Source organism: Polistes fuscatus, unplaced genomic scaffold (genome assembly GCF_010416935.1).
Source record: "Polistes fuscatus isolate 324 unplaced genomic scaffold, CU_Pfus_HIC Scaffold17, whole genome shotgun sequence".
In the NCBI taxonomy this organism is placed as follows: domain Eukaryota; kingdom Metazoa; phylum Arthropoda; class Insecta; order Hymenoptera; family Vespidae; genus Polistes; species Polistes fuscatus.
In genome coordinates this window covers 3008610-3034997 of record NW_025113075.1, presented here as the reverse complement: position 1 = coordinate 3034997, position 26388 = coordinate 3008610, and the positions used below count along the sequence as shown (strand labels likewise).

The window sequence follows — 26388 nt, the reverse complement described above, 5'->3', positions numbered from 1 at the left end:
TTCATTTTTCAGTTAGCGCTCGCTAAAATAAGAATTTTCGCCAAAAAAAGTTTTTTTTCACTTATTTTTTGGTTATAGACAATTCAATATACCAAATATAAAAAAACCCTTGGTATGGTTTTGTAGGAAATTAAATTCTCTACAAAGATGATTTTTTATCGAACTTAAAAAGTCAACAGCTTTTTTTTTATAGCTGATTAAATTACATTTCGTTCTATAATTTTCATTTTTAATTATTGATGAACACTTATTAAACTACTTCCTAACGAAAAGAACATACTAATGCAATTTTTCTAGGAATATTTATGATCTAAAAAAATAGTTTTTATGCCGTAATGAATGTAAATACTGTTGAGTAATTTATATTCTTTACTTTTAAAATAATGAATTACATGTCAATTCTATTTTTTTTTGTTTTTCACCTTATTGATTCACACAAAATTCGGTGAAATTTTTCTGTTTACAGTGAGAATTGAACAAACCAATGATTGTATAAAAAATCATTAGTATTTTAATAGAAATAGAAAATTACTAAAAACGAAATATCTTAACAAATTTTAATAAATTAAAAAAATGATATTTTTTAAGATATTTCGTTTTTAGTAATTTTCTATTTCTATTAAAATACTAATGATTTTTTATACAATCATTGGTTTGTTCAATTCTCACTGTAAACAGAAAAATTTCACCGAATTTTGTGTGAATCAATAAGGTGAAAAACAAAAAAAAATAGAATTGACATGTAATTCATTATTTTAAAAGTAAAGAATATAAATTACTCAACAGTATTTACATTCATTACGGCATAAAAACTATTTTTTTAGATCATAAATATTCCTAGAAAAATTGCATTAGTATGTTCTTTTCGTTAGGAAGTAGTTTAATAAGTGTTCATCAATAATTAAAAATGAAAATTATAGAACGAAATGTAATTTAATCAGCTATAAAAAAAAGCTGTTGACTTTTTAAGTTCGATAAAAAATCATCTTTGTAGAGAATTTAATTTCCTACAAAACCATACCAAGGGTTTTTTTATATTTGGTATATTGAATTGTCTATAACCAAAAAATAAGTGAAAAAAAACTTTTTTTGGCGAAAATTCTTATTTTAGCGAGCGCTAACTGAAAAATGAAGATAGAGGGCTTAAATTTTGACACAATTTTTTTTTCGTCACTCTCAACGAAATTTTGATATGGGACCGAAAAAAAAAAAATAGTCGATTTATTTGGCACAGTCTAATATATATATATATGAAAAATACAAATTGAACAATAATAATTAATGGGTTAAAATTAGAATGATTTATCATATAATATAACAAAATAATAATATTGTTAAATAAACAACGTTGTTAAATCGTCGACTTAGCTTGGAATAAATCGTAGGGACAAACGGATGATATGTTAATGATGAAGAAAAAAAAAAAGAAACTAAAATTGAAAACTAAAAATAAAAATAAAAATATAAAAATTGAAGGATAAAAAGAGGATAGAAAAAAAAGAAAGAAAAAAAGAAAGAAAGAAAGAAAGAAAAAAAAAAGAAAATAAATAAATAATGTGTGCTCATGTTAAAATTTGTTTTTTATCTTTGACATAAAGATTGTAAGCGGCCAAATGGGATGATGACGATGATGGAAACCGTGGAAGCTGCTGTGGCAGCAACGATGGAAGTAACAGCAAAGGCGTCAACATTACCAACAAAAATACCATCGTATTCATATGCACCTAATCGACGTAATATAAACGTACCAGCATCGATCGGACGTTATCGTGAGTTATCAAATAAATTTGCCGAATGTGAGGGTGGAATAAGGATAAATCATCAAACAGGAACAGCAGCATCAGCAACAGCAACAGCAGCAGCATCAGCATCAGCAGGAAAAATGTATCGTCAAACAGCCAATCAAAGTAGAAATTGTCATTGGGTATCACATTCCGATTATCAACGCCAACAACGCCAACAACGGAGTACAATCAAAACAAAAACGTATGCAAATTAAATCATTATCAACAAAAGGCAAGGAACGTATACTTTCATCAATTGTACGTGCAATTGATGTCCGTCCAACAATCATAAGCAAATTGTCGTTCTATCGTTCCTCAACAACAGGTATACCTGTGCCCAAATATTTATCATCAACAATTGAGCGAACAATTGGCCGGACAATTGGCTGGCCAATTGGCAAGGGTACAGTTGAAAGGACAATTGGGACAGATCGATATCGGAACTAATGATCATCAAACTTTATATTGTAACGGTGTATCACCTTATTGGATCGAAGGAAGATATCCTAGCAAAAGTACATACGATTTCGTCCGAACAAAACGCGACGAATTTATCATCAACGATACCATATTGGAATACGTTTTACGCACTTACGTACACCATCCGCTTTATTTAATAGAAGCTGGTTATCCCTGTGCGTGGAATTTCGATGCCAGATTCAAACAATTCGTCAATAATTTGCACAAACCGTTCGTATCGAAGAATCAATCTAACAACGCGACGAACAATCTTCTCCCTTCTAACAAAATTGACAACGACGGACAACTAAATCGGGATTGCGTTAGATCGTCATCGTTCACGTCCTCCTCCTCAACGAAACTATGATGAGACAAAGGAGCAGTTCGATATCGACTGTCGGTGAATTGAACGTCATCGAAACTAGATGTTCCATGTGTGTTAAAGGATTTTATTTGTATCGCGCAAATGGTAATATGGACAGGCGTGAAGTTTGCGTACACCATCCGGGTGATTTGATATTTAATAACAAAGACAAGGTTAAAACTTGGACCTGTTGTAAAAATCGTGCCAGCGTATTGGGATGCAAAACCAAGTCGTCCCACATATGGAATAGTATTAAGTAATAAAATTAATTAGAATAATTGATTGATATTAATTTTTTGCCTCACAAAAATTTATTTGTGTATCAAATTGAATACATATTTGAAAAAGAAGAATCTTACATCTACACATAAAATTAATTCAAGATATACAGGAAAGGATATTCTAAAAACGTGGAATTTATTTTTTGGCTAGACATATATAATTTTAATTCATTTTTATTATGTTATAAGAAAACAGTAATGCATTCTTATTCATCTTCAAAGTCTTAAGAATTGTACGAAAAAAGTCGATTACTCGTCAAGTGGTGCGCTAGCATGAGTTGTATCGTCCTGGATTCTCGTGCCGGTTATTAACGTTCGATTCTTCGTAGGGGAGTTATTTAGTTATTAGTATTATATATAGATATATAGAACGCTCGACGCACGATGGCCAAAACGAAAAATTCTCGCTACCGAAAGAAAAAATAGAAAGAGAGAAATATCGGTTTTCTTTCTCACTCGCACTCGTATACAAAACGCTCGACGCTCGATGGCCAAGGACAATAATACTCGTTATCGCCTAAACAAATAGAAAAGGGAAATATCGGTTTCTTCTCTCACTCTCACTTGCATTCAAGACCGAGAGTCCCGAAGATTGCCGAAGATCCTTCGTTTGTGTATTAGTGCACACGGACGCTCGCACGCACACTAGCCCGCTCGCGTGTAAAAGCCGACTGAGAGGCGGGACTTGCTTCCCCACTCTTACAATTATTTTCCCATCTTCAATCCAATTTTATTCGCTTATTTTGAAAATACGAAGATAACTCATAGAACATTTTTTATGTATATTTTAATTCTCTACAACTTTTGTTTGAAACTTTTTTCGATTAAATGCCTAGATTCTAAGATAAAGCCATTTTTTACCAATTTTTATCCTTTTTTACCCTTTTTCTCAAAAACGGCACCTCTTACCGCAAAAAAATTAGCACCATTCGATTCAGCGTCGTCAACTTACCCTTAGGACAAAGATGCACGCGTTTAGCTAAAAAAGTCCGTCTTAGGCCCGCGTTGACTGGCCTAATACTCGCTATCGCATGAAAAAATAGAAAGGGAGAAATATCGGTTTCTTTTCTCACTCGACTCGCATTCATGATCGTTCGTTTGTGTTTAGTACACACGGACGCTCGCACGCACACTAGCCCGCTCGCGTGTAAAAGCCGACTAAGAGGCGGGACTTACTTCCCCACTCTTACAATTACTTTTACCACTCTTTCTCGCTTATTTTTGCAAATACGAAGATAAACCTTAGAACATTTTTATGTATTTTTCAATTCCCCACAACTTTTGTTTGAAACTTTTTTCGATTAAATGCCTAGATTCTAAGATAAGACTATTTTTTACCCTTTTTTTTAAGACGCCGTAATCAAATTGCAATAAAATTAGCACCATTCGATTCAGCGTCGTCAAATTACTCTTATATCAAGTTTGCCCCAGTATTCCTAAAATTAAGGCATTTTGGCCTTTTTTGACTGGCCTACTAGTTTCTTGCAGCGCGACGACTTCTGCCCCGTACTTTTCAATCTCCTCGATCATCGATTGCAATGCCCCGGTTCTGTACAGACTTCTTACGTTCCACGTACCCACTTTGAGATCTCTCCCGTTTTTGGACTTTACCCGACATGAGTTCCCCAGGATAGTCCCCACCCGGAGATCCGAATGGGGGACTAGTTTACCTCTGGAAAATTTTACCCTAGCAGAATCCATGCCGAGGTTTGGTTGTTACCAGATAAAGTCTTTACGCGATAGAAATATAATACCTATAAAGTTTGAAAAAGAAAACAAAAATGCGGTTCTTACATTTTAATTTCTACCTGAAAATGTTTTGAATCGTTGGCTTAAAAATAAATCCTAAAAATTACTTGTCTTTCTAAAAATAAATTACAGTATTCGCATATGATGTGTAACATCTGACATGTTATGTTACGTTATGTGGTAAATACGCAATAGTAACTTAAATCCTGAAAAAAATGAATCGGGTAATGATTGGAAATAATTTTTTATCGAATAATTATATTTTTAATGAAAATTTTATTTAATTAACACAAGGAGTAATGCAAATTTTATCAAAAATAATTATTCTTGTTCAATTTGGGGAAAAGCGGAGACAATAGACTTATGATAACTAAAATATGACACATATACTTGTGATTTCAAAGTATTTAAAAATCGTTGAAAATAGCGCGCGCAACCCCGGTTTCCAGTAACACATTTCCGTTCCTTTTCACGAAATCACTCCCACAAATAATATCGAACAACCGAAAGGAAAGATATTACACATCAAAAATAAAATTATCTTTTGATTTCAGGACTGGGTAAATAATCGCTATTTTCTCAATTTTGCAATAGATTTGCTTTATTTAGAAAACTTTAATTCTCGCTCTTATTATCTATTTTATATAAGAACGAAATTATATATTTCATATACAAATTATATATTTCATAAAAGAACGAAAAATATATTATAAATCATAAAAATATATTCTATAGTTGGTTAAACCTATAAAATACTAGCAGCTACAATCTATCACATAGATTTCATGATACGCACAAAAGCAAATATTTTCTTTCATTTTTTTCACACTAAATTGCAAATATTAAATCGAAAAGAAAAAGTTTTATTATATTTTTCCGAGTGTATTATAATATTGCGTCTCGGGATGAACTAGATGAGGAGTTTAAACTGAAGATAGAAAAAACTTAAAAGCTTCATTTCTGCTTCTGATAATCCAAAGAAGGGTAAATCGAAAGAAACAACAAAACGGAGGGCGGCGGAGTTAAGTTCTCTGACGTAAAATTAAATCGGCTACAGACAGCGTGTCATTAAGGCAGAACTGCATCATAATTGTTTAATACTGGTACAATAAGACAACGATTTTTAGAACTTTCTAAATAATCATATCCGCTATAATATACTTATTAATACTTATAACTTACTTTTCTATTAATACTTTACTCTTTGATTAAAATTGCTCTCTACGTATTTATCTTACTTTTTCATTTGTTCTTTGACAAACGCAAACATCATTTAATCCTTCTTACGCGCACGAGTCTCGTTCGAAGATGATCCTTTTCCCAACCCATAAAAATACGGCCAATATCACCCAACCTTAGGATCATCAAAAGTCATCAAGTAGTCCACTGAAATAGAGCCAGACACCCTAAATTGGGGGTAGAGAGGGGGAAATTGATCTAAGGGTAAGTCGACGACGCTGAATCGAATGGTGCTAATATTTTTGCAATAGGATCCCAAGTTTTTGAGAAAAAGGGTAAAAAATGGCCTTATCTTAGAATCTAGGCATGTAATCAATAAAAGTTTCAAACAAAAGTTGTAGAGAATTAAAAAATACATAAAAAATTTATATTAAAATTTATTAAGAAAAAAAAATTAAAAAGAAAGAAAAAATTTTAGAACATTTTTTATGTATTTTTCAATTCTCTACAATTTTTGTTTGAAACTATTTTCGATTACATGCCTAGATTCTAAGATAAGGCCATTTTTTACCCTTTTTCTCAAAAACGAAGGATCCTATTGCAAAAATATTAGCACCATTCGATTCAGCGTCGTCGAATTACCCTTAGATCAATTTCCCCCTCCCTATCTCCAATTTAGGGTGTCTGGCCCTATTTCAGTGGACTAAAGGTAGGTATGACTACAGTGCTTAAAACGCTAAACATAATGAAAAACAAGGGACTCGCGAAGAGATACGCCGTATTTTCTTTATCGCAAAGTTTTTTTTTCTCACCTTTCGATGCGTTAAAAAGATCCTCCGCTTCTTCTTAACTTCTCTTTTTCGTTTATCAATCTTCACGATGAAATGAACAATTAGATGCCTTTAAAAAATCCTTCGTTAAAATCTAGATCTAGTCACAGCCTTTCATAGAGATACAATGGTACGGCAATTATGATAAACATTAGAACTCTACAAAAACAAAACAAAATAAAAAACAAACAATACCATAGCTACGCGATTAGATATCTCCCAACGCGGTACTGAACGTTAATATTTTTTTTTATCGCGAGAGACTCGAGGAAAAACTACCCGGAGCCTAAATATTCGTTCTAATTGCTTGGATTTTTGGAAAGAAAAAGAGGGAGAAAAAAGGACGGGGTCTCGTTTTGCCAGTGGTATAATCTGTTGCGAATGCTCGAAACATTTCTATTTTCTATTTCTTTTTCTTTTGTTTTAAATCAAAAAGCATTACACATTAAACGAGCAAATAGGGCTAATTGAGTAAAGCGATGCCATTTTCTTTCTGGTAAAAGTCGCTTGAAAAATCGCTTGATTATCATTCGGAAGAGCAGAGATTAAAATTTACAATATAAGTTACAGAAAAAAAAAAAGAGAATACTTTCAAGAGGGTTTCTTTTTTTTCTCCTTATCTACTACAGGAATGCATATAAATGCAGATAGACGCGGCTTTTTGGAACAAGTGACCCGAATATACTCACATAATTGGCACAATAGAAAACAGTAGTAAAATTAACATTTGCGGTATCATGTACATTACTCGTACTATTGAAATTTCAAATTGCACCATCGTAGTTTACGTTAAAACGAATAATTCACGTTACCTTGATAACCTTTTTTCTTTTCTTCTTTTTCTTTTAAGAAATGTTAAAAAATAGAAAATGAAAATAATAGAATGAAATATTCAAGGTGAAAAGTTTTGTAGATCGAAAGCTTACCAACTACGAAGCATAGAGGTACCTCGATAAAAATGGATAGGTAACAAAGATGGGAATTAAAAGAGAAGGAAAGAGGAAGGGGGGAGGAAAAGGGTCTTTCGTTTTTTCTCTTTCACCTAACAATAAGAAAATGTAGGTTAACAATAGAAAAACGATGACAAAGTATAATAATAGGACCCTGAAGAATAATGGAAATCTACTGACTCGTTTTATCCTAAAATATCCACAAATTTCTCATTTACAACGCGCCGTTGTAACGTAAAATTAAAATCTTTTTAAAATAATTTTGCATTCTTTTCGTCGATTAACATTTACAAAACGAAACATTTAACCCTTATCTATTTACCAATCTATGGAAACTATCAAAAATTGACTAACATTTGTGAATAGCATTTTTTTTTCTTTTTTTTTTTTCAATTGAAAACAATCGATTTTCATTGTATCAAAATTATTCAAAATATTACCTTGCTTTCAACATCCTACGATTTATACTTTACTGATGCCAAATTCTGCCATAAGATAACACGCCGAACAAGTGATCTATTTTACTCTAGAAACTACATACTCCGTTAACTGACAAAGAGAGTTTATCCTATTCAGTCAGATATATCCACCTCAAACATATCTTGTTCAAGCGGTTTTTTAATCCAAGTGCCAAGTTGAGCGCGTACGAAAGTGTCCTTCAATTGACGTTTGGCAAGCTGTTGTAACAGAAAACAAAATAAAACAACCTCCTTTTCTTCTCTTTCTACTTGTGTATATACATGTATATATATATATATATATATACAGGGTATTCAAAAAAAACCATTCAATATTTATATAGTATATAGGATACATTGTACTAATTGTGAGTAAAAAAGCTTTAGTAAACATAGATCAAAAGGTCAACCGTTTCTGAGATATAAACATTTTTGTTTGCTAGCATCATAATTGATTTACTTGCTTCCATCGCATGCGATTTTAACTTTAGTGTTTTTAAACCGCGTTATGAATGTTCTTATTCAAGTACCGAAATTAGATTTCATTGAGAATCAGTCAGTTGTAAATCGGCGATTAAAAAACAAACTTGACCTTTAAATCTCAGATGCGACTAATCCTAGCAAAAAAAAACTGACGTCATATTATACTCCCAAATTTTTCATGCAACTTTTGTTCCATAAACTTTTCTGCTACTATCATACTTTCGGAGCTATCTTGGTGGCAAGAGTTAATGAATCACCCTATATATACAGGGCATTCCACGTCAAATCGACCATTTTTGACCCCGACCCCTTTCGATTTGGCTGAAACTTTTTTGTCATTTTCTACCCCACTGAAAATATTTCTGAGAATTTTTAAAAATTTTTTTACCCAACCCATAAAAAGTTATGAATTTTTCAAAAAATTGGCTTTTCATATTTTTCAAGTAAATATAATTAACAATTTATTTAGATTTCTTTGGTCGCTTAAATAATTTAGAAACAGTATACATATTGTTCTGAATTAGAATAATTCCGTACAAAAAAACACCATATGCAACCATAACGGTGAAGTTTTCGCTAATTGAAAACTACGATAAAGCTGCAGATGATCTAGATGACAGATTTAAAAAATAAAAAAACAATTGCAAGAACGCAACAGTTGCATAGTGTTATATCAAGCAATGATGGGTGTCTTTTGTAAGGAATTATTCTAATTCAAAACAATATACTTTTTATAAATTATTTAAGTGACCAAGGAAATCCAAATAAATTGTTAATTATATTTACTTGAAAAATTGACCAATGATGCATTGCAACCTTTATGTAATTATAATTTTCGATAATATATAATTTAACTAATTGTAAGGTCATTAAATAGATTTAAAAATATTTATATATATTTATTTAATTTTATTTTGGTATAAAAACAATTATATTGCGAAAAAATAAAAAAAGAATTTTTAAATTAGGAAAAAAAATAGAAAGAAATTTCGGCCCATCAGGCGAAGCTCGGAATTAAGTTCAGAATGAACCAAAATTTAAAAGGAAAAAATAAAAAAAAAATAAAAAATACCAGAATTTGAAAAATTTGAGGTTTTTTCCAAAAAAAACGAAATTTCTTAAAGAATTTGACTTTAAATATTTTTTTTCTATTTTTTTCCAAAAAGTACATTTAAAAGCAAAATATTAAAAAAAAAAGTACATTTAAAGGCCAAAAATTTAAAAAAAAACGTCCCGATAAATCAATTTTTGATAAAGTTACGGCTATTTGAAAAAGAGCCATTTTTGAAGAAAATTCATAACTTTTTTTGAGTTGGGTACAAAAATTTTCAGAAAGGTTTTCAATGAGGTAGAAAATGATAAAAAATTTTCAGCCAAATTGAAAGGGATCGGGGTTAAAAGTGGTCGATTTGACGTGGAATGTCCCACATATAAAATATTCATACATAGATATTTACAGCCATGATAATTTGCCTTACATAATAAGTATTATATATCGGTAACTTACAGAGTAATCTCGAACCAACGATTTCGCATCGAGGTAACAACGACATTGATTTTGATCGACATCGTCAATTGTTTCCAATTTACCTAGTAGGCTGAAGAACTTTCTGAAGAGCTCCTGCTTTGAAAGTCTAGAGGGTTTACCCAATTTGTCCTTTCCTGTGGTACAGTTAATTTCTTCTGCTTTGCTTTGACCTACATAAATTATAGCTTCAATAGAACAAAAAATTGAAGCATTACAAAGAATAGATTCAGGTGATTCTATAAAGTCAGTTGCTATCGAGTTTAGTGAAGGAGAATTTATCGTAAGAAACATAATATCGAAGAAACACATATCGGAAGAAAACATGAGTTGCAATAGAAGATTATGCAATAAAAATAATTAGTTATCATATAAATCAGAAAGAAAAAATATCATGAAAGAGACTGCTAATAAAGAAATGGAGGAAATATTATTTATAAGATTTTTATATGAAACAATTATAAGATTAACAGTTAGCAATCCCATTTTACAATATGAATTGCAGTGATAATAAATGAAGTACAAGTAAAGCTTGATTGAATTAATTTGAACACGTTAATCACAGAACCGATTTTGCTCTGCTTTTTGTTCAGATGGCATACAGCGGCAATTACTCTGCGAGGTGTTCAGTTACAAAGTATAAACAGAACACAGCATATACATCAAGATAACAATTATGTTTCACTGTCTACTGAGAATATAGAAATGGCACAGCCAATGCAGAAGATTTAAAGGATAAACAAAAAATAATCAGATGGAGATTGGAAAAAGGAGACCCAAAGAAAAGCTGCAACCGCCTAAATAAAAAATTCACTATCTACCCCATTATTGTCGCTAAGAATATTTGGTGAGTATTTTATCAATAGTCTAGCCACGTTGGATTACTAGTTCCTATATCAATCACTAAAGCCAAGCAATGTTGGCACAGTTAGTAAAATGGATAAACATAAGTACCGATAGTCCAATTAATACTGTATTTCGGTGCTTTGCCTGGTTGCCTAGATTTGGGCGAAGTTGTTCGACTAATCAATGGTTTGTTAAGCCTGAATGATGGTGGCAGACCTTGAATAGTATTTTCAATACGGCCGCAAACAGCTCGATACACGTGACTAAGGTTCCACGACCTGCCGACAACGATGCTGTGGAAGTAAATTGGCTCAATGAAATGACTTAGAAGTGCACCTTGCACACCAAGTACGTTCCATCGAGCTATTTTATCTGAACACGACATCGTCAGCAGTTTTTCTCCCTGCAAATTGAAATAAATAAATAAATAATAAGTCAAATTACGAAGGAATTTAATTAAATCATTGATGTGTTACTTTAATTTTAAATCGTATAGTCGTACTTACCATAAGAACACCATCCCAAGTTTGAATTTTTTCGTAGTTCTTCACAGATATTGTACCTGATGAAGATTCTATCTTAACTCTTAATTCACCTCTGGCCTTTCTATTAGGATATTTTTCCATGTTTTCTTCGTGAGGAGAAAATATTGTAGCATCTCCGCAAGGAGCTGTATTTATGTATAAATGAAATTGAACTCCCTGTTTCAACCTAAATCCCTTCTTTATGCGTTCCAAGACAGACTCTGCGGATCGATTTTTGGTATGCAATTCCAACTGTTTGTACAAATATTCACAGAGACATCGTCGAGCTATCACTTCTGCGTGGCAGTCATTTAAAGCCCTACCGCTTATGCTTAAATGATCCCCAGATATACATTTCGTACCTTAAATTAATAAGAATAATCAAGATGTTATTAAATTCAAGAGGGATTTAACAGAGATCTATGCTTTACCAGCACTGACGCATATTAATTTGGCATCCGATCCGTTTGTTTGCACTATGCCAGCTAATACTTTGTATCGAGCATATTCCTGTATACCCTGTATAAGTTTAGTGAATTTCTTATTTACTATTTTTCCTATTTTATCTGCCAAGATTTGTGGCAAAGTCATTTGTTTTTGCCATAGACCAAATGTTGAAAAGTTAAATAACACAGGAACAAGATGATTATCTCTGTTTGTGACATCACTGGTAAAATCAGATTCCGGAGAAATAACAGGCTGGCACTTATTAATAATTGGTGTATTACGGAACTGCATTATATCTCTTAAAGCAAGTTCAGCGGCAGCATGTTTAGCTATCTTTTTGGTACGTCCTTTGCCCTCATAAGTTTTTCCATCTATCTGTACTGCAATGGTAAATATAGTAACAGTTTCACCAACTAACTTGTATACCGCTGCAATTTTCAATTCTTCTAAAGCACATATCGCATTCTTTGGCTGTGGATTTGGGTGGTCCTTTTTTGATGTAGGTACATATGCTGAAAGAATAAAAGAGAAACTTATTTGCTCAAAGATATTCTACAAAACTATATGAAAACATATATGATGAGAATTTATCAAAGTAAAATAAAAAAGAAGGAATCATGTTATTAACACTATTATTAACAATGTTATTAACACTGGGTTTACGGATATTTCTTATACAGAGTCTTTCATCTAACTAGACCACCTTAAATATATTTCTTGTTTCGTACGATAGAAAAAAATGTCAGAGGGAAGAAATTTACTGTTCGAAGGCGCCAATATGATGATGGACCGAATTTTTTTTCTCAAGGTAATTTTTTTCGATATGTCAAGGTCATCGTATTTTTTTTAAATGGGACTGCATTTTTTCACTACAACAGTCTTATAGCTTATAAAAAAAACAAATCTAACAAAGTGCAATATGTTGACCTTCAAGTAACAGAGAAAATTGTGAAATGTTGTCTCTTATACTTTTGAGTATACAATTTTTTGCTTATTAAGTGCTTACGTTGATTTGCATTTGTTTCTTCATTACCATCCTCCCAGCGCGTACTGAAGTTACTGACAAAAATTTAGTATAGTTAGATGAAAGACCCTGTATACCTAACTCTATGGACACGCATGAAACATACATTTTCATTAAAAAAAGAAAAATATAATTATACATTACAAACTTTAAAATGAAAATATAAGTACATTTATTCCATGCATTCTTTTCACAGCTCGTGCCAGAACACTCCTCACTTATACTGTATACGTTTTTTAAACTGTTATTTTCTCTTCTAGACATATTTAGATGATAAAAAAGAACTATTTGTTAAAATAGTGTAAAATTGAATTTCACAATAATATTAATAATTCGCAAAATGCGTTAATATTCTTTTCTTCAGTGCGCGAACAAATAGCAATTAAAACTTCAAAAACGTTTCAAGACTGTGACTGCAATTCACATTCTGCACTCCTTTCTTTCTTCTAAATGCATATCCCTTTGTAACATAGGGTATTACCGGTGACGCAATCGGGCTTATCAACATTGATGTAAGATAGCATATCGCTGCATTGTACGTTTACAATTGATAGAATTATATTCTTGAAGAACTACGTCTTTTATGACGTTCATATTTATTACTGCCTTAATGCTCGTATAGGTAAAATTAATTTACTAACAGTTATGCTTATATTACGACCGCAACAAATTGACGCATACTCGCAGAAATAGGTATACCATACAGAGAATTTCATTAGAAAATTTTTGAAAAAAATAAACTTTGATATATACTTCCCTCCTTAAATGGATAAAAATCAGTACAAGTGTTAAGAGAGAAGATACATATAGACACTCGAAATTTAGATGACTTTTTGATGAATTTTTTTTTTTTTAAATAATTTATTCTACATTTGTGAAACTTGGCATTAAACCACTTGGTGGTTTATTTATATTTTTAACTATTATAAAAAAATTAATTATCATACCTAAATTGTTCATTACTTGTAAAAGAGATGTATATCCTTCATTGAATAATCCTGCTGCTATATACATGACAATTTCAATAACTTTTAATCTTGAATCTAAGTGACCATCCAAATGGTCAAATTAAAACTCTCATTTGCATTCTACGTATGGTCACCCAAACATCTTTCGAGCAAAGCATCTCGGGATAAATCTTCAAATATTGGCTTTACATACTTTTGGACTCTGTATATAATGATGCAGAATGTTGAATAAGTTTTAAATTTTCTCCAGAAGTTTCAGCTTTTTGCCACTTGCACCAGCTGTCAAGACCCAGCAGACAGCCTTAATGTTTTGGATTATCATCCGTTGAGCATATATGATATATTTTTCGTTTTCCAAATCATTCCGTACAGAATGAGCTCCAAAACTAAACTGAACAAAACTGACAGCAACATTGGCTCTGACCAGTTGGCTCTAGAAAGATTGAAAGGAAATGACATTTGAAAAGGTAGTCAAAATCGATCGCTCAACTATACTTCTGACAGCACTCGAACACAAAGTATAGGAGGGTCACGTTTATAAATTATAACATGAGATTTAATTAATTAAGTTTTACAAATTTGGTGACACATTCATATTTTCTCGACTGAGAAAAGAATTAGAAAAAAATATAAATACATTACTTGATTCGAACGCTTATTAACATGTATAAAATAATAGGACAGAAACCCTCGATAACCAAGACCTTGGTTAATTGAAACGTCAGATAAACATGAATCGATTAATCAAGGTTCTACTGTATATTCATCATAAAACAAAATATTTTAAAATTTATGGCTTGGAAATATTTATTTGTTCTTACATAATTTTACATAATTAACTTATTTTTTACATGCACACATCTCTTTATTTGTTGATATACTATATACACAAAGAGGTTTTTTAGTAATCGGATGTATTCCATGCTCCGCAGTTATTCCTATGGGATTCTTCAAGAATTCAATCATTCTTTTAGCAAGCAAACGATTATTTTCATGTACTTCTGGATGATGTAAATATTCATTTAGCTACGAAAATAAATTTATATTAATAAATTTTCTTTTCTATAATAAGAAAATTTATAAAGATGTATTTATTAAAATTTATTTCGCGACGAGCGATAGACAAACAAAACGTTTAACTGAATACGGCATTTAATTTTCAAAATTCTGTAACCAAGTACGACAAAGTCCTGCCATTTGTAGATATGTGAATAAAAGAAATATTACATCTCAGTATAATACTTATAATCATTTGTTGTTCAAAGTTTAAAAAAATTAAATATTACAAATGAGTATAAAAAAAATATTTTGTTTAATAATATGAATGTGACGAATTTACAGAAACATAAAATTTACTTTAACTCCTGAAACTTCTGAACTTTGTATTTTTTGTAAATGATGCATCTTGATGCCTCCTAACAATCTTTATAGTAGATCGTTTTTAGGCGTACGGTGATATACTGATTAAATTTGAGTCATTACTGCTTATATTATTTTCATTTATATCACAGATAGTTCAATCTGTTGCAAGAGTTAACATATAATTATATGCATATAATCATAACATATAAGAATTATATAGCATTCATTTTTGTTCCTATGTTAAGTTTTTCATATCTAATGAATAAATTAAAAAGCATCAATTTTAAAACGACGTAGGTTTACTTCTCCCGTATTCTGCTAAAGATTTTGAAATGACATAGAACTACGTTTCCCATCGCGAAAGTGTTAATAATAATTCCTACCTTTATCCATTTACATTCAGAAATCTCTACTTCACACTTCGTAATATCAAAAGTACAAGGTGTTAAATAAGCTATCATGTATATATCTGAACAATCAAAGGCAGCATTATGTGAATGTCTAAATGCTACAAGACATTTGAACATTGTTTGAATACCTGTCTCTTCTAACACTTCCCTTTGTGCAGCTTCGTCTATATTTTCTCCTAAAAAATTAAATTATTCAAATTGTTCATTGATCAAATTTATTTTGTTTTTAACCCTCTATGGGCCAAATTTTGGTTATAAATAAAAAGAAATTTTTTGAACTGAAAATCAACAATTATAAACATATATATGCAGATGAAAACCAAATTTTCCAGTTTAAACAATTTTATTACATTAAATTTACTGTGTTACTTTCAGGTAACAACGGCCCATAATGTTTCCACTTTTGCATAGAAAAACTTAAGCATGGAATTCTATGAAGTAGTTTGCACCTGGCGTTAAACATAAATGTATATTGCATTTTTAACATTTTATTTTCGGAATTCCCTTACATCCGGGATTGTTTTTGCAGCGTCCTCTGTTGTCCAAAAAAATTGGCCAATATACTCCTTCATCTTTTCGCATGTTTTGTACTGAAAGTACTAAATTTGGTCTTCTTTTTATATTTTTATGTAATTATTTATCTACATTGGTAGAAACAGAATGCCCTCTTTTCTTACGGATTCTTAATTATCTTATGTTTCTTATGGACATAAACAAAATGCAATGCCAGTTTTAAATTTCAATAAATGGTATTGACGCCTAGGGCATACAGAATGTGATGAATAGTCTCGCTTATATAACAGCCAAGCATTTTTTTTTTGTCAACCGTTAAATCTAGTAGATGAAACATTATGCAGTGGTACAACTTTCTTGATTGAATTTTTATTCAATACAACGCTATTAACGAATCAACAAAGTCTACTCCAACCATGTGTTGGAACACACAAGCTTTATCCTAAATATACTGAAATGTTCCATAATAGCCCATTATTACTTCAAAGTAACAGAACTGTATCATAAAAAAAAAGTAACAAAATGATATTGAAATGCAAAAAAATAAATTGTTATTGATATTCAAACTCAAAATGCCGAAAAATTAGCATGTTACCTGAAAGTAACACTAGCCCATAGAGGGTTAACATGTCTTATTTATTTTATTTAACATTCTGCTCTGCTTCCCGTTAAGGCGACACATGATGATGATCACACGTCAAGGTGTTTGGTTATAAAGTACAGTGGAACCTCGGTTTGCGAACATTATTCGTTCCAGATATATGCTCGTAATCTGCAGCAATTGTATATTAAAACAAATTTTGTCATAAGAAATATATAATGGAAAATCGAATAAATCGTTTAAAAATTATTTATTCATATAAAAATGATATAAAATAGAAAATACTAAAAATAAGTAAAAATTCAATAAGTTAATCTTCACGTAAATCAAGTTACTTGAAATCCAAGGTTTAACTGTATAAACGGAACATAACACATACATGGCAGTGACACAATTGTGTTTCACTATCCGTTTGGATTATGAGAATGGCGCAACCAATACAGGAATATATAAAGTATAAACAAAAGATAATTAGATGAGGAATGGTAAAAAGGCAACCACTAAGACGCCGTCTAAACAGAAAACTCACCGTCAGTTCTTATAGACCGCACTATGCTAACGTGTTGAAGATATTACCTGGTTCAATATAACCGCCTGGTAGTTTCCAGAACAGATGGCCTTTGACATTTTTTTCCTTTACAACTAATATCTCTGAAGTTTTTTCATTAAAGACAAATGCTCCTACTCCTAAATTTGTATGAGCATAAGGTGGAATATTACAGACTGTTTCTTTGTTTAACCAGTAATATAGCATAACATATTCTTCTCGTGCATGATGAAATTTAAAACCATTTTGTACTAAAATTGGTATCCATTCGGAGTGCGACAAGTGCACGCGAAACCAAATTGTCCGTTTCTTTTGTTCTGACCAAATTTTTAAGGAATCTATAAAAAAAGATCTTTTATTGAAAATATCATTATAATACCGTAGAAACGTATGTAACATTTAATTTGCATTTGAGTATTAGTAATATGCATTAGTAATATGCATAGAGTTTCCTCTATACTATTACTCCTCCATTGGAACCAAATACATTGAATTTACTTTCATCTGTGAATAATACTTTGTTTGAGAAACTTATTGGCTTGTCTATATGACTTCTTGAAAAATTCATGTATTTCATTCTATTGACTTTACTAATGAAGGATTTTCAACGTACATTTAAAAGCTAACTATTAATAGAATCATAATAGTTTTCTATAAGTATCTCTAATAAATAGGAATGAAAACAGATTAATCAAAATTCATAGCACTTACTGATTATTTTAAAATACTATTATAAGTAAATTTACATCGTAAGGGTTGATTTTAAGATCCATGTTAATAAGACATTTTTTATTTCTCTTGGTAAATACTATAAGCCCTTAACATATCGAATCCTTCTTTTACCATACTGTACATGATATAATATGTATCTTGCCTGATCCGTTACAATCATGAACTAATATCGGATGAGCCAAACTCATTTGTTAAATCGATTAACTTCACAAAGCTAATAGTAGAGATAATTAATAAAATAATATACATTGTCGTATCATTTATTATTGAGCGATCATAAATACTATTCTCATTTAGTAATGTTAGGCCTAATTATTAAGAAAATTTATTGTAAATATAAAAAGTTATGTATCGATCAGTGCTTGGACAATAAAATTATTAAAAATTTGTAAAATAAAGTTAATCATTTTTGCCTGTTAACACATCTCAAATAATAGTAATTTTTAAAAGTAAAATTATAAAAAATAGGATAAATGTATGTACCTTGTAAATATTGAGGAAATACTGTAATCAGACAAGGTTCTTCGATGGAATGTATAGTTACACCATTATAATTGTCATTGTGACCTTGAAAACATTTTATGGACATATTTGCAAAATATTTACCATTAAAATTGTATCTATTGAAATAAGAGTATAAAATAGATCGAAATATAATCGATTGATGTAGAAAATCTCGTTTTATCGATGCCTTGGTAACACGAAACAATTTCAGAACTATAGTATTATACATTGGAATAATTCATGATTTTGGTTTTAATAATATCGTATCATGCTGCACTCAAGAAAGCAAACGTGCTTTATTCAACATAGATAACTTTACGTAATACATACGTTAAGATTTAAAAAAAAATGATTGCAAATATAAAACCATATTTGAAGGTTAACTTGAGTTTATACATATTATAAAATCAACAGGATTCCATAAATATAAATATTTTTATTTATCCTAATGACAAAGCATGTTTTAATAAATAGTATAGATATATTAAAGTGTAATATATCTATTATATTCATAAGAAAATAATAGAAATACGTTTATGATATGTCACGCGTTACACGCATCACGCACAACCAAGTACATACACATGTATTTGGTATTTGATAAGTAAATATTTATTAATAAATATATAAGCACTTAGATATAAATAATTAATGATATATTTTTGATTAAAAAATAAATCAATATATATATTTATACTTATAATACATATACATTTTATCTTTGTTTCTATCACAAGTAAATATATACACGACCGTTCTTCGTATGTTCTTACAGGATAAGTATTTTAATTAATCATATGAACAGAATTTTTCTTTGCCCCAAAAATAATCGAGGTCCTCATAAACTTTGTTAGCACGAGAATTATAATGCAAAGCCTCGCAAATACGACAATAATGACGAGACACGCTACCGAAATAACCGTGTTCATTCAATACTTGGAAATGTTGACGCCATACGTGAAATTGAAGATAATTATTAATATTATGATGGAAATTTTGAAGATAATGTGCTAATTCGTACGAACTAGCAAAATCATTAACGTGTAGATATGATCCTGATGGTAAAAGTCTTTCGCAATCGCTTTTCGGAGCACCCATAATAATCGGAACTGCAAATTTGTTGTATCCATTCCAAAATACTTTTTCGGTCAAATATTCTTTACAATTAGAATTTTCGAAAGCTAGATAAAATTTGTAAGCATTTAAGGCGGGACAATCGGTGTCAAAGTGACCAGGGCAAGCTGTTCTATTACCCCCCTTACATCGTCCGTAAATATCAAGATCGTTACCCAATATTGATTTCAAAGAACGGATGTATATCCACCTTTTGTTTTTACCAGAACAATTGCTGGCCATTATCGCGACGAGTTTTGTTTTCGAACTTAGGAAATAATGATATAAATACGTTAAATTGTTAAACGAATTTCTCGTCGAGGATATTGGAATAGTTCTACCGTAAGGTACAGGTATATCGCTATCCATGCGGTACGACATTGACCAATTAAATAAGCCATTGTAATCTGATAATTTTTGATTTTTGTAATAAAATGTATGCATCGGAGATTCGTCCGTTAAAAATATCCATCTCTGATTCGAACGAGTTCTAATAGGTAAATTTTTCACGCTTTTAGTAAAATGAAGATGGAATACAACTGCGTCCACTGTATTTAAATCTTCCGAATTGTAACTCAATAAACAATTATCGACCGAACAATTCTCCCAAGGTGAAAATCTGAAATTATTGAGGAAAATAGATGTAAGTAAGATGTGAATTTTAAATATGTAATTTAACAAAAACAAAGCTAACTTAATATTAGTAAATCGTCTAATGTGTCTTCTTTCCAAAAATGGTCCGTATTTCCAAATTAGAATTATATAAGGTTTCGATTTTTTGTGTATTATTAATGGTAAGAATTTTTTCGACGCTAAAAGCCACTGTCCGAGTCTCGAAACATTTGTAAACTTAAAAACACGAAGAAATGATTTATTATAATAATATAATTATTAGTAAAATTTCACAATTACTTTTATAACTCAATACCTCTTGCTCTACAAATTTTGTTTTTCTATTTGTTATTGTTAATTCTTTCGGAACCATTAAATTTCGTGTTGCGTCATCTAAAGATAACATTTCTTTAACAGAACGTTCATTAATATAGCGTTGAATAATCTTATTAACATAAATAATCAAAACAATAATACACAAATAAATAGAAATTCGGCGATAATTTCGAAATATTAACAACATCACAAAATCGATATTGTAAAACATCAGAAGTTGGAAATTAATTGTTTAAATGAAATTTTAAAAATCATTCACTAATCATCATCACTTCTCGTAGAATATTGTACTTATTGTTATTAATCTCAATGATTATAGCACTATTATTTCTAATTGTTATAAAACTTTCTAAGAAAATTTGTACTTATCAGATAACTAAATAAGATTAAATTTACGACTTATCACATTCAAACGCTCAACGTATAATGAATTTCTACTAACGTAAACAAATGAAATATAATGTAAGGAAATAATAGAAAGAAAGAATGAGATCGTTTAACGATAAAAAAAGAACCGTTTGTCGTGAAAGTGGTCTCGATTGTGTTGGTTAACCAAGTGTTACTTTACTCGCTATTGATTTCATGCTTTTTATTTAATAACGGGATTTTTATTATTGTGTAATTTTATTAATATGTCTTTTAAATAAATTTCTTCATAGATTTTACAATTAATTAGTAATCTTAATAATTAATATATTAATTAATTGTATATGATTTAAGAAATAAGTTAATAAGACTTATATAAATATATAAATATATTATATTTATATATATATATATATATATATATATATATATATATATATATAACTATTGCCTGTTTAAAACTTCAAGAAAGATAACTAATGATATTGTTTAGAAAATGATATATCAATATTCATTTTTCTATGATTATAATTGATAAAATTTAACTTATAATTAGATTAAAATACTGTCCATCGATGCAAATTTAAAAATTCTGGATAATCTCTGTTTCCCGCTGAAAAATATTTATCTTTTATTGCTTTTTAATGTCTCTACATTGGCGTTACTGGATTGGTCAACCGCAGTTTTTTCATCCACGAATCACGTTAGTATAGAAAAAGATCGTCGTCACCATGGAGACTACACAAGGAGCACGAACTCAAACGTATTAATTGCCAAAATCTAAGCTCAAAAAAGTTGGCACACGACCACCAGACTAAGAAAAATGAAGATATACATTTAATTGCTAGCTATTTGTTAATTCGAAATCTATATGTTTTAAAATTTTTTATTAATTATTTAATTAGTTATTGATAATTAAATATTTGAAAATTTTTTTCTCAGTAAAGCAACGTATTTGGCCACAACAGAAAAAAATGAATAAGTGCGCTAAAGTGCTAACAAAATGTTTATTTAAAATACATAACTTTTAACTTTATTAATTAATTATTTAATTAGTTATTAATTAAAAATCACAAACGTTATGAAAAGGTTATATGTTACGCGCATGCGCAACCACAAATTCAAGGTGCATGCGCACTTTGAAAAAAATAAAAGTAAAGTTGGTAAACCTGCAGGGGATATATTTAAAGTTGATTTCCAAAGGAACAACCACGGAGACTATATAAAGAACACGAACTCCATGTATACAAATGGGATATAAAAATAAGAGGGCGCCCGTGTTATATTTCGTTATCAGAACATACTCATCATATAGGTTAAAAGAAGTGTTTCTTTTTTTTTAATAAACATACTTATATGACTTCAAAAATATAGTTTTTAATTCTGTCTTAAAAAATAACTAAGAAAAGCTGTCATACCTTAACTAATAATAGATTGCTTTTTATAATGGTCTCAAAAATGTTATAAGGTTAAATAAACACGTATATCATTTATAACTGATTGGTATAAATTTTGTTCTAAGCAATAATTGTCGCTAAATAAATTGTAAACAAATTCAATTCAAATATCATTTTGTTACTTTTTTTTATGATACAGTTCTGTTATTTTGAAGTAACAATGGCCTATAAGAGACATTTCTGTATATTTAGCATAAAGCTTGTGTGTTCTGTCAAATGTAAGAGCAAGTTGAGGAATTTATTGCAGCGAACAATTTCTGACCATGTTTACCAGTTTTATTGCGGAAGAGTAGAATGATATAATTCGTAATCTAAAATATCTTTAAGTATTAATCAACTTTAAATATATCCCCTGCAGGTTTACCAACTTTACTTTTATTTTTTTCAAAGTGCGCATGCACCTTGAATTACCTTCATAACGTTTTGTGATTTTTAATTAATAACTAATTAAATAATTAATTAATAAAGTTAAAAGTTATGTATTTTAAATAAACATTTTGTTAACACTTTAGCGCACTTATTCATTTTTTTCTGTTGTGGCCAAATACATTGCTTTACTGAGAAAAAATTTTCAAATATTTAATTATCAATAACTAATTAAATAATTCATAAAAAATTTTAAAACATATGGATTTCGTATTAGCAAATAGCTAGTAATTAAATGTATATCTTCATTTTTCTTAATCTGGTGGTCGTGTGCCAACTTTTTTTCGCTCAAAATCTGTCCACGCAAACCGTATACTTATTTAAGTTTTCTTTTTTCATCACTAGTGTGTCGCTAATATTCCTTTTGTATTGCTCTGAATATAATAGTAACGTACCGATGCGTGAAGTGAGCAAATAATTCTTCATCTCCATGACTTGTATGTAAACAAAAAATAATAATAACAAAAATAAAATATTAAAAATAAGATTAATAAAAATTTAGAAAAATAAAAATAGGCAGGGTGTGTGCAGTAAAAAATTGCAATCGTGGGAGTGCAGCTGATCTTATACGAAGACGGAAATTACAGACGGGACATTATTTTTATCTGACTGAATTTTATTATCAATAAAATTTACATTTAATATTTTTTTTACCAAATGGTTAGGATTTAATCTAAATTATTTATTATTATTATTATTATTATTATTATTATTATTATTATTATTATTATTATTATTATTATTATTATATTATTATTACTATTTACTCATTTTTTTACGATTATTAAATAATTATTTATTTAATTTCAATTATTTATACTTAAGCAACCTAAAGGGGATTACCGTTATAGTTTCGTATTATTATTTCTATTTCAAATTGCCGCCTTATTCCCCTTCCATTTTGGTACAAACAGAACACGGACGCCTTCTTATTTTTTATATCCCATTTATATACATGGAGTATGGAGGGTGAAAATTTGAAAAAGTGTCCAGCTTTTGCTAAAAATAATAATAAAAAAACTTTCCAGAATGGCGCTGGTGCAGATTTTATTTTATTTTATTTTATTTTATTTATAATAATTTCCGATTATTGACACTACTAACAATAAGTTTTATTACTAATTGTAAGTTGATATTTCTTTGTTAATTCTTGCTTACGTCTTAAGTTTCACTTCTATGCATTTAACAATTTTTCAATAGAAACAAGTCATAAGGCATCTTAAAGAAAGTTCGAAAAATATCTAATGATGGCGCCACTGAATATGATCATGTGGCGGAAGGAACCAGGAACTTGAATTCTATTGGTTCAAACACCGATCGCCACTACTATTTTTATGTAACATTTATTTATTCATAAACTATATTACAAAACAAGAACGGATAACAAAAATGCGTTGTTAATCGGGCACGTGTAACTTCTTAATTCCCTTCTTTATTTATAATAACGGAAGAAGAAAGTCTTTGTAACTATGGAAACATTAACGTTCCCATAGAAACGTTGTTAGCCGTGATAGTGTGCGAGCGCTCAAGTAGCTTGGACAAAGAATCAGCGGTGAGGATGGCAGCGCTAGTCGTCGCATAGGATAAGGTAGAAATCTGCTTATCGACAGCAGGCCGCCACAATCAGAAATTTCCATCGAGTTCTCTAACTTTGTTGGTATATCTTATGTGAATATGTGAATCGTTTGGTACAACGTTCTTTCGTTCCTCGTTCTTTGCCATAAGAAGATTGAAAAGAGACCACGTGTGCTTGAATATGGAATCGTTAAAAAATGTAACAAAAAAGAGAAAAGCTGATGTAAGTAATATATTCAAAGACAAAATAAAAGAGAAATTAAATTCAAAATCTATAGAAAATAACAAAAAAATCAAATTTGATTCAGTTAAAAGAAAAAAGAAACTTACCGGAAATAGTGAAATAATACAAAATAACACTGAGAATGCAAAAGAGAGAGAGAGAGGAAAAAGAAAATCTCTTCTTGAAATGAAGAAAGCTAAAAAATTAAAACTTGATTCTGATACTACTATTAAAAAGCCGAAAGCAATTATTATAGAAGATATCAAAGTAAAAAACAATAGCGATGATATTAATCTCAAAGATTTATCAAAGGAGCATATAGAACAGTGTATTTCAGCTATTTTTCATCTAGCAGAAGAACGATTAAAAGATACAAATGTATTATTTTCTGATGGATATCAGCCGATATTTATGCAGGTTACTTGCATCAGGATACCACAAGTACCAAGAAGACAAGTAAGAATGTAAGTTTTATAGTATTGTTAAATGAAAAAAAAATTTTTTTTTGTTTTATTAATTTCTGATTATTTAATTGTAGTACTTGCACATAGTTCATTAATTTATGATTAAAAAATCAGCAAATGATTATTCTTTTATAATTACCAATGGATCCTTATGAAATCATATAATGTGATTATAATTTATTGAATGATGCTGCTTTAATATATTTTTATTTTTCTTCTCCTATTTGAAATTACATTTACTATTTTATAATTCATATTTTGTTATAGTTTATTACCAAATTCTGTAGTATCATCGGAAGATGATATCGCACTAATCGTATGTGATCTGGAAAAAGGTAGAAGAAAGGATTATGAACCAACAGTAAATCATTATAAAGAGTTACTTGAAAAATGTGGATGTACAAAAATCAAAGATATTATACCCATGAACCAACTAAGGACTGAATATGATCAATATGAATTAAAAAGAAAACTCGTTGCAAGCTACGATCACTTTTTAGTAGATGGAAGAATTGCTGGACATGTATCGCATATATTAGGAAAGATATTTTACAATAAACGTAAACTTCCAACTTCCATCAAAATGGATAAGAAAGATTTAAAAAGTGAAATTGATTATGCGCTAAGAAAAACATCCATGCGATTACATTCTTTGGCCGATACTCATGTAATACAAGTAGCAAATACCTCTATGAAGAAGAAACATATTTTAGATAATGTTCTTGCTGTTTGTAACCAGTTGACCAAAGCTTATCCTGGTGGTTGGTCAAATATTCGTGCTATTCGATTAAAAACTCCTATCGGTCTAGGATTTCCTATATACATGACATTGAGTGAGTATTATAAATTTACAATATATATGTGTATATGTAAATTATTTTAATTAATTTAAAATTTAATTTTTAGAAAATAAAAATTCTGTATATATTCCTGTTGTTAAACCTAAAAGACCAAAAGCATATTGTAATGTTGAGGGAGAACTTACGACTTTATCTAGCGATGCCAATGTCGTAGTTACTCCTGAGGGTAATGTTATAGTCCAAAAAACATCTTCAAAGAAATTTGGGGGTAAAAAAAGAAAAAGCAAAGAAGAAGAAGAAAGTATAGAAAATAATAAGTAATTTTATATTTTTAGAATATTATTTATTAATTCTAAAAACAAATTGTTATTGATTATATTACTCTAAGTATAAATACATGCAAACGTTTTTTTATTTATATTTTATTATAATGTTTAATTATTACATTCCTATTTTTCATTAGAATTTAAAAATGA

The 26388-nt window shown here is 29.8% G+C and overlaps 4 protein-coding genes across 7 annotated transcripts; 1 reads left to right on the top strand and 3 right to left on the bottom strand.

Moving 5' to 3' along the window:
• Positions 1 to 7062: 7062 nt before the first annotated feature.
• On the bottom strand, positions 7063 to 14285 carry LOC122515353 (double-stranded RNA-specific editase Adar-like). Its single transcript, XM_043632669.1, has 7 exons — positions 14264 to 14285; positions 14065 to 14172; positions 11864 to 12391; positions 11415 to 11794; positions 11017 to 11311; positions 10045 to 10235; positions 7063 to 8273 (listed from the first exon to the last, which is right to left on the bottom strand). Exons 1-7 carry the CDS (start codon positions 14283 to 14285, stop codon positions 8169 to 8171), a joined length of 1629 nt encoding a protein of 542 aa, XP_043488604.1. The 3' UTR covers positions 7063 to 8168.
• A 367-nt stretch (positions 14286 to 14652) lies between these two features.
• On the bottom strand, positions 14653 to 19196 carry LOC122515149 (nudix hydrolase 7). Of its 2 annotated transcripts, XM_043632369.1 has the most exons (5): positions 18520 to 19196; positions 17334 to 17642; positions 15772 to 15819; positions 15617 to 15702; positions 14653 to 14897 (listed from the first exon to the last, which is right to left on the bottom strand). In XM_043632369.1, the coding sequence occupies exons 1-5, from the start codon at positions 18767 to 18769 to the stop codon at positions 14712 to 14714; spliced, it is 879 nt and encodes a 292-aa protein (XP_043488304.1). In that variant the 5' UTR covers positions 18770 to 19196; the 3' UTR covers positions 14653 to 14711. The 2 variants fall into 2 exon arrangements, with proteins under 2 accessions (XP_043488304.1, XP_043488302.1); XM_043632367.1 differs by having other exon boundaries at positions 15617 to 15819; positions 18520 to 19194.
• Positions 19197 to 19302: 106 nt separating this feature from the next.
• On the bottom strand, positions 19303 to 21176 carry LOC122515148 (alpha-(1,3)-fucosyltransferase 7-like). Of its 3 annotated transcripts, none has more exons than XM_043632366.1 (3): positions 21117 to 21176; positions 20582 to 20673; positions 19303 to 20502 (listed from the first exon to the last, which is right to left on the bottom strand). In XM_043632366.1, the coding sequence occupies exons 2-3, from the start codon at positions 20669 to 20671 to the stop codon at positions 19330 to 19332; spliced, it is 1263 nt and encodes a 420-aa protein (XP_043488301.1). In that variant the 5' UTR covers positions 20672 to 20673; positions 21117 to 21176; the 3' UTR covers positions 19303 to 19329. The 3 variants fall into 3 exon arrangements, with proteins under 3 accessions (XP_043488301.1, XP_043488300.1, XP_043488299.1); XM_043632365.1 differs by lacking the exon at positions 21117 to 21176 and having other exon boundaries at positions 19303 to 20272; positions 20348 to 20502; positions 20582 to 20865; XM_043632364.1 differs by lacking the exon at positions 21117 to 21176 and having other exon boundaries at positions 20582 to 20867.
• A 3610-nt stretch (positions 21177 to 24786) lies between these two features.
• LOC122515213 (ribosomal L1 domain-containing protein CG13096-like) lies at positions 24787 to 26330 on the top strand. Its single transcript, XM_043632477.1, has 3 exons — positions 24787 to 25112; positions 25380 to 25945; positions 26019 to 26330. The coding sequence occupies exons 1-3, from the start codon at positions 24835 to 24837 to the stop codon at positions 26231 to 26233; spliced, it is 1059 nt and encodes a 352-aa protein (XP_043488412.1). The 5' UTR covers positions 24787 to 24834; the 3' UTR covers positions 26234 to 26330.
• Positions 26331 to 26388: the final 58 nt, after the last annotated feature.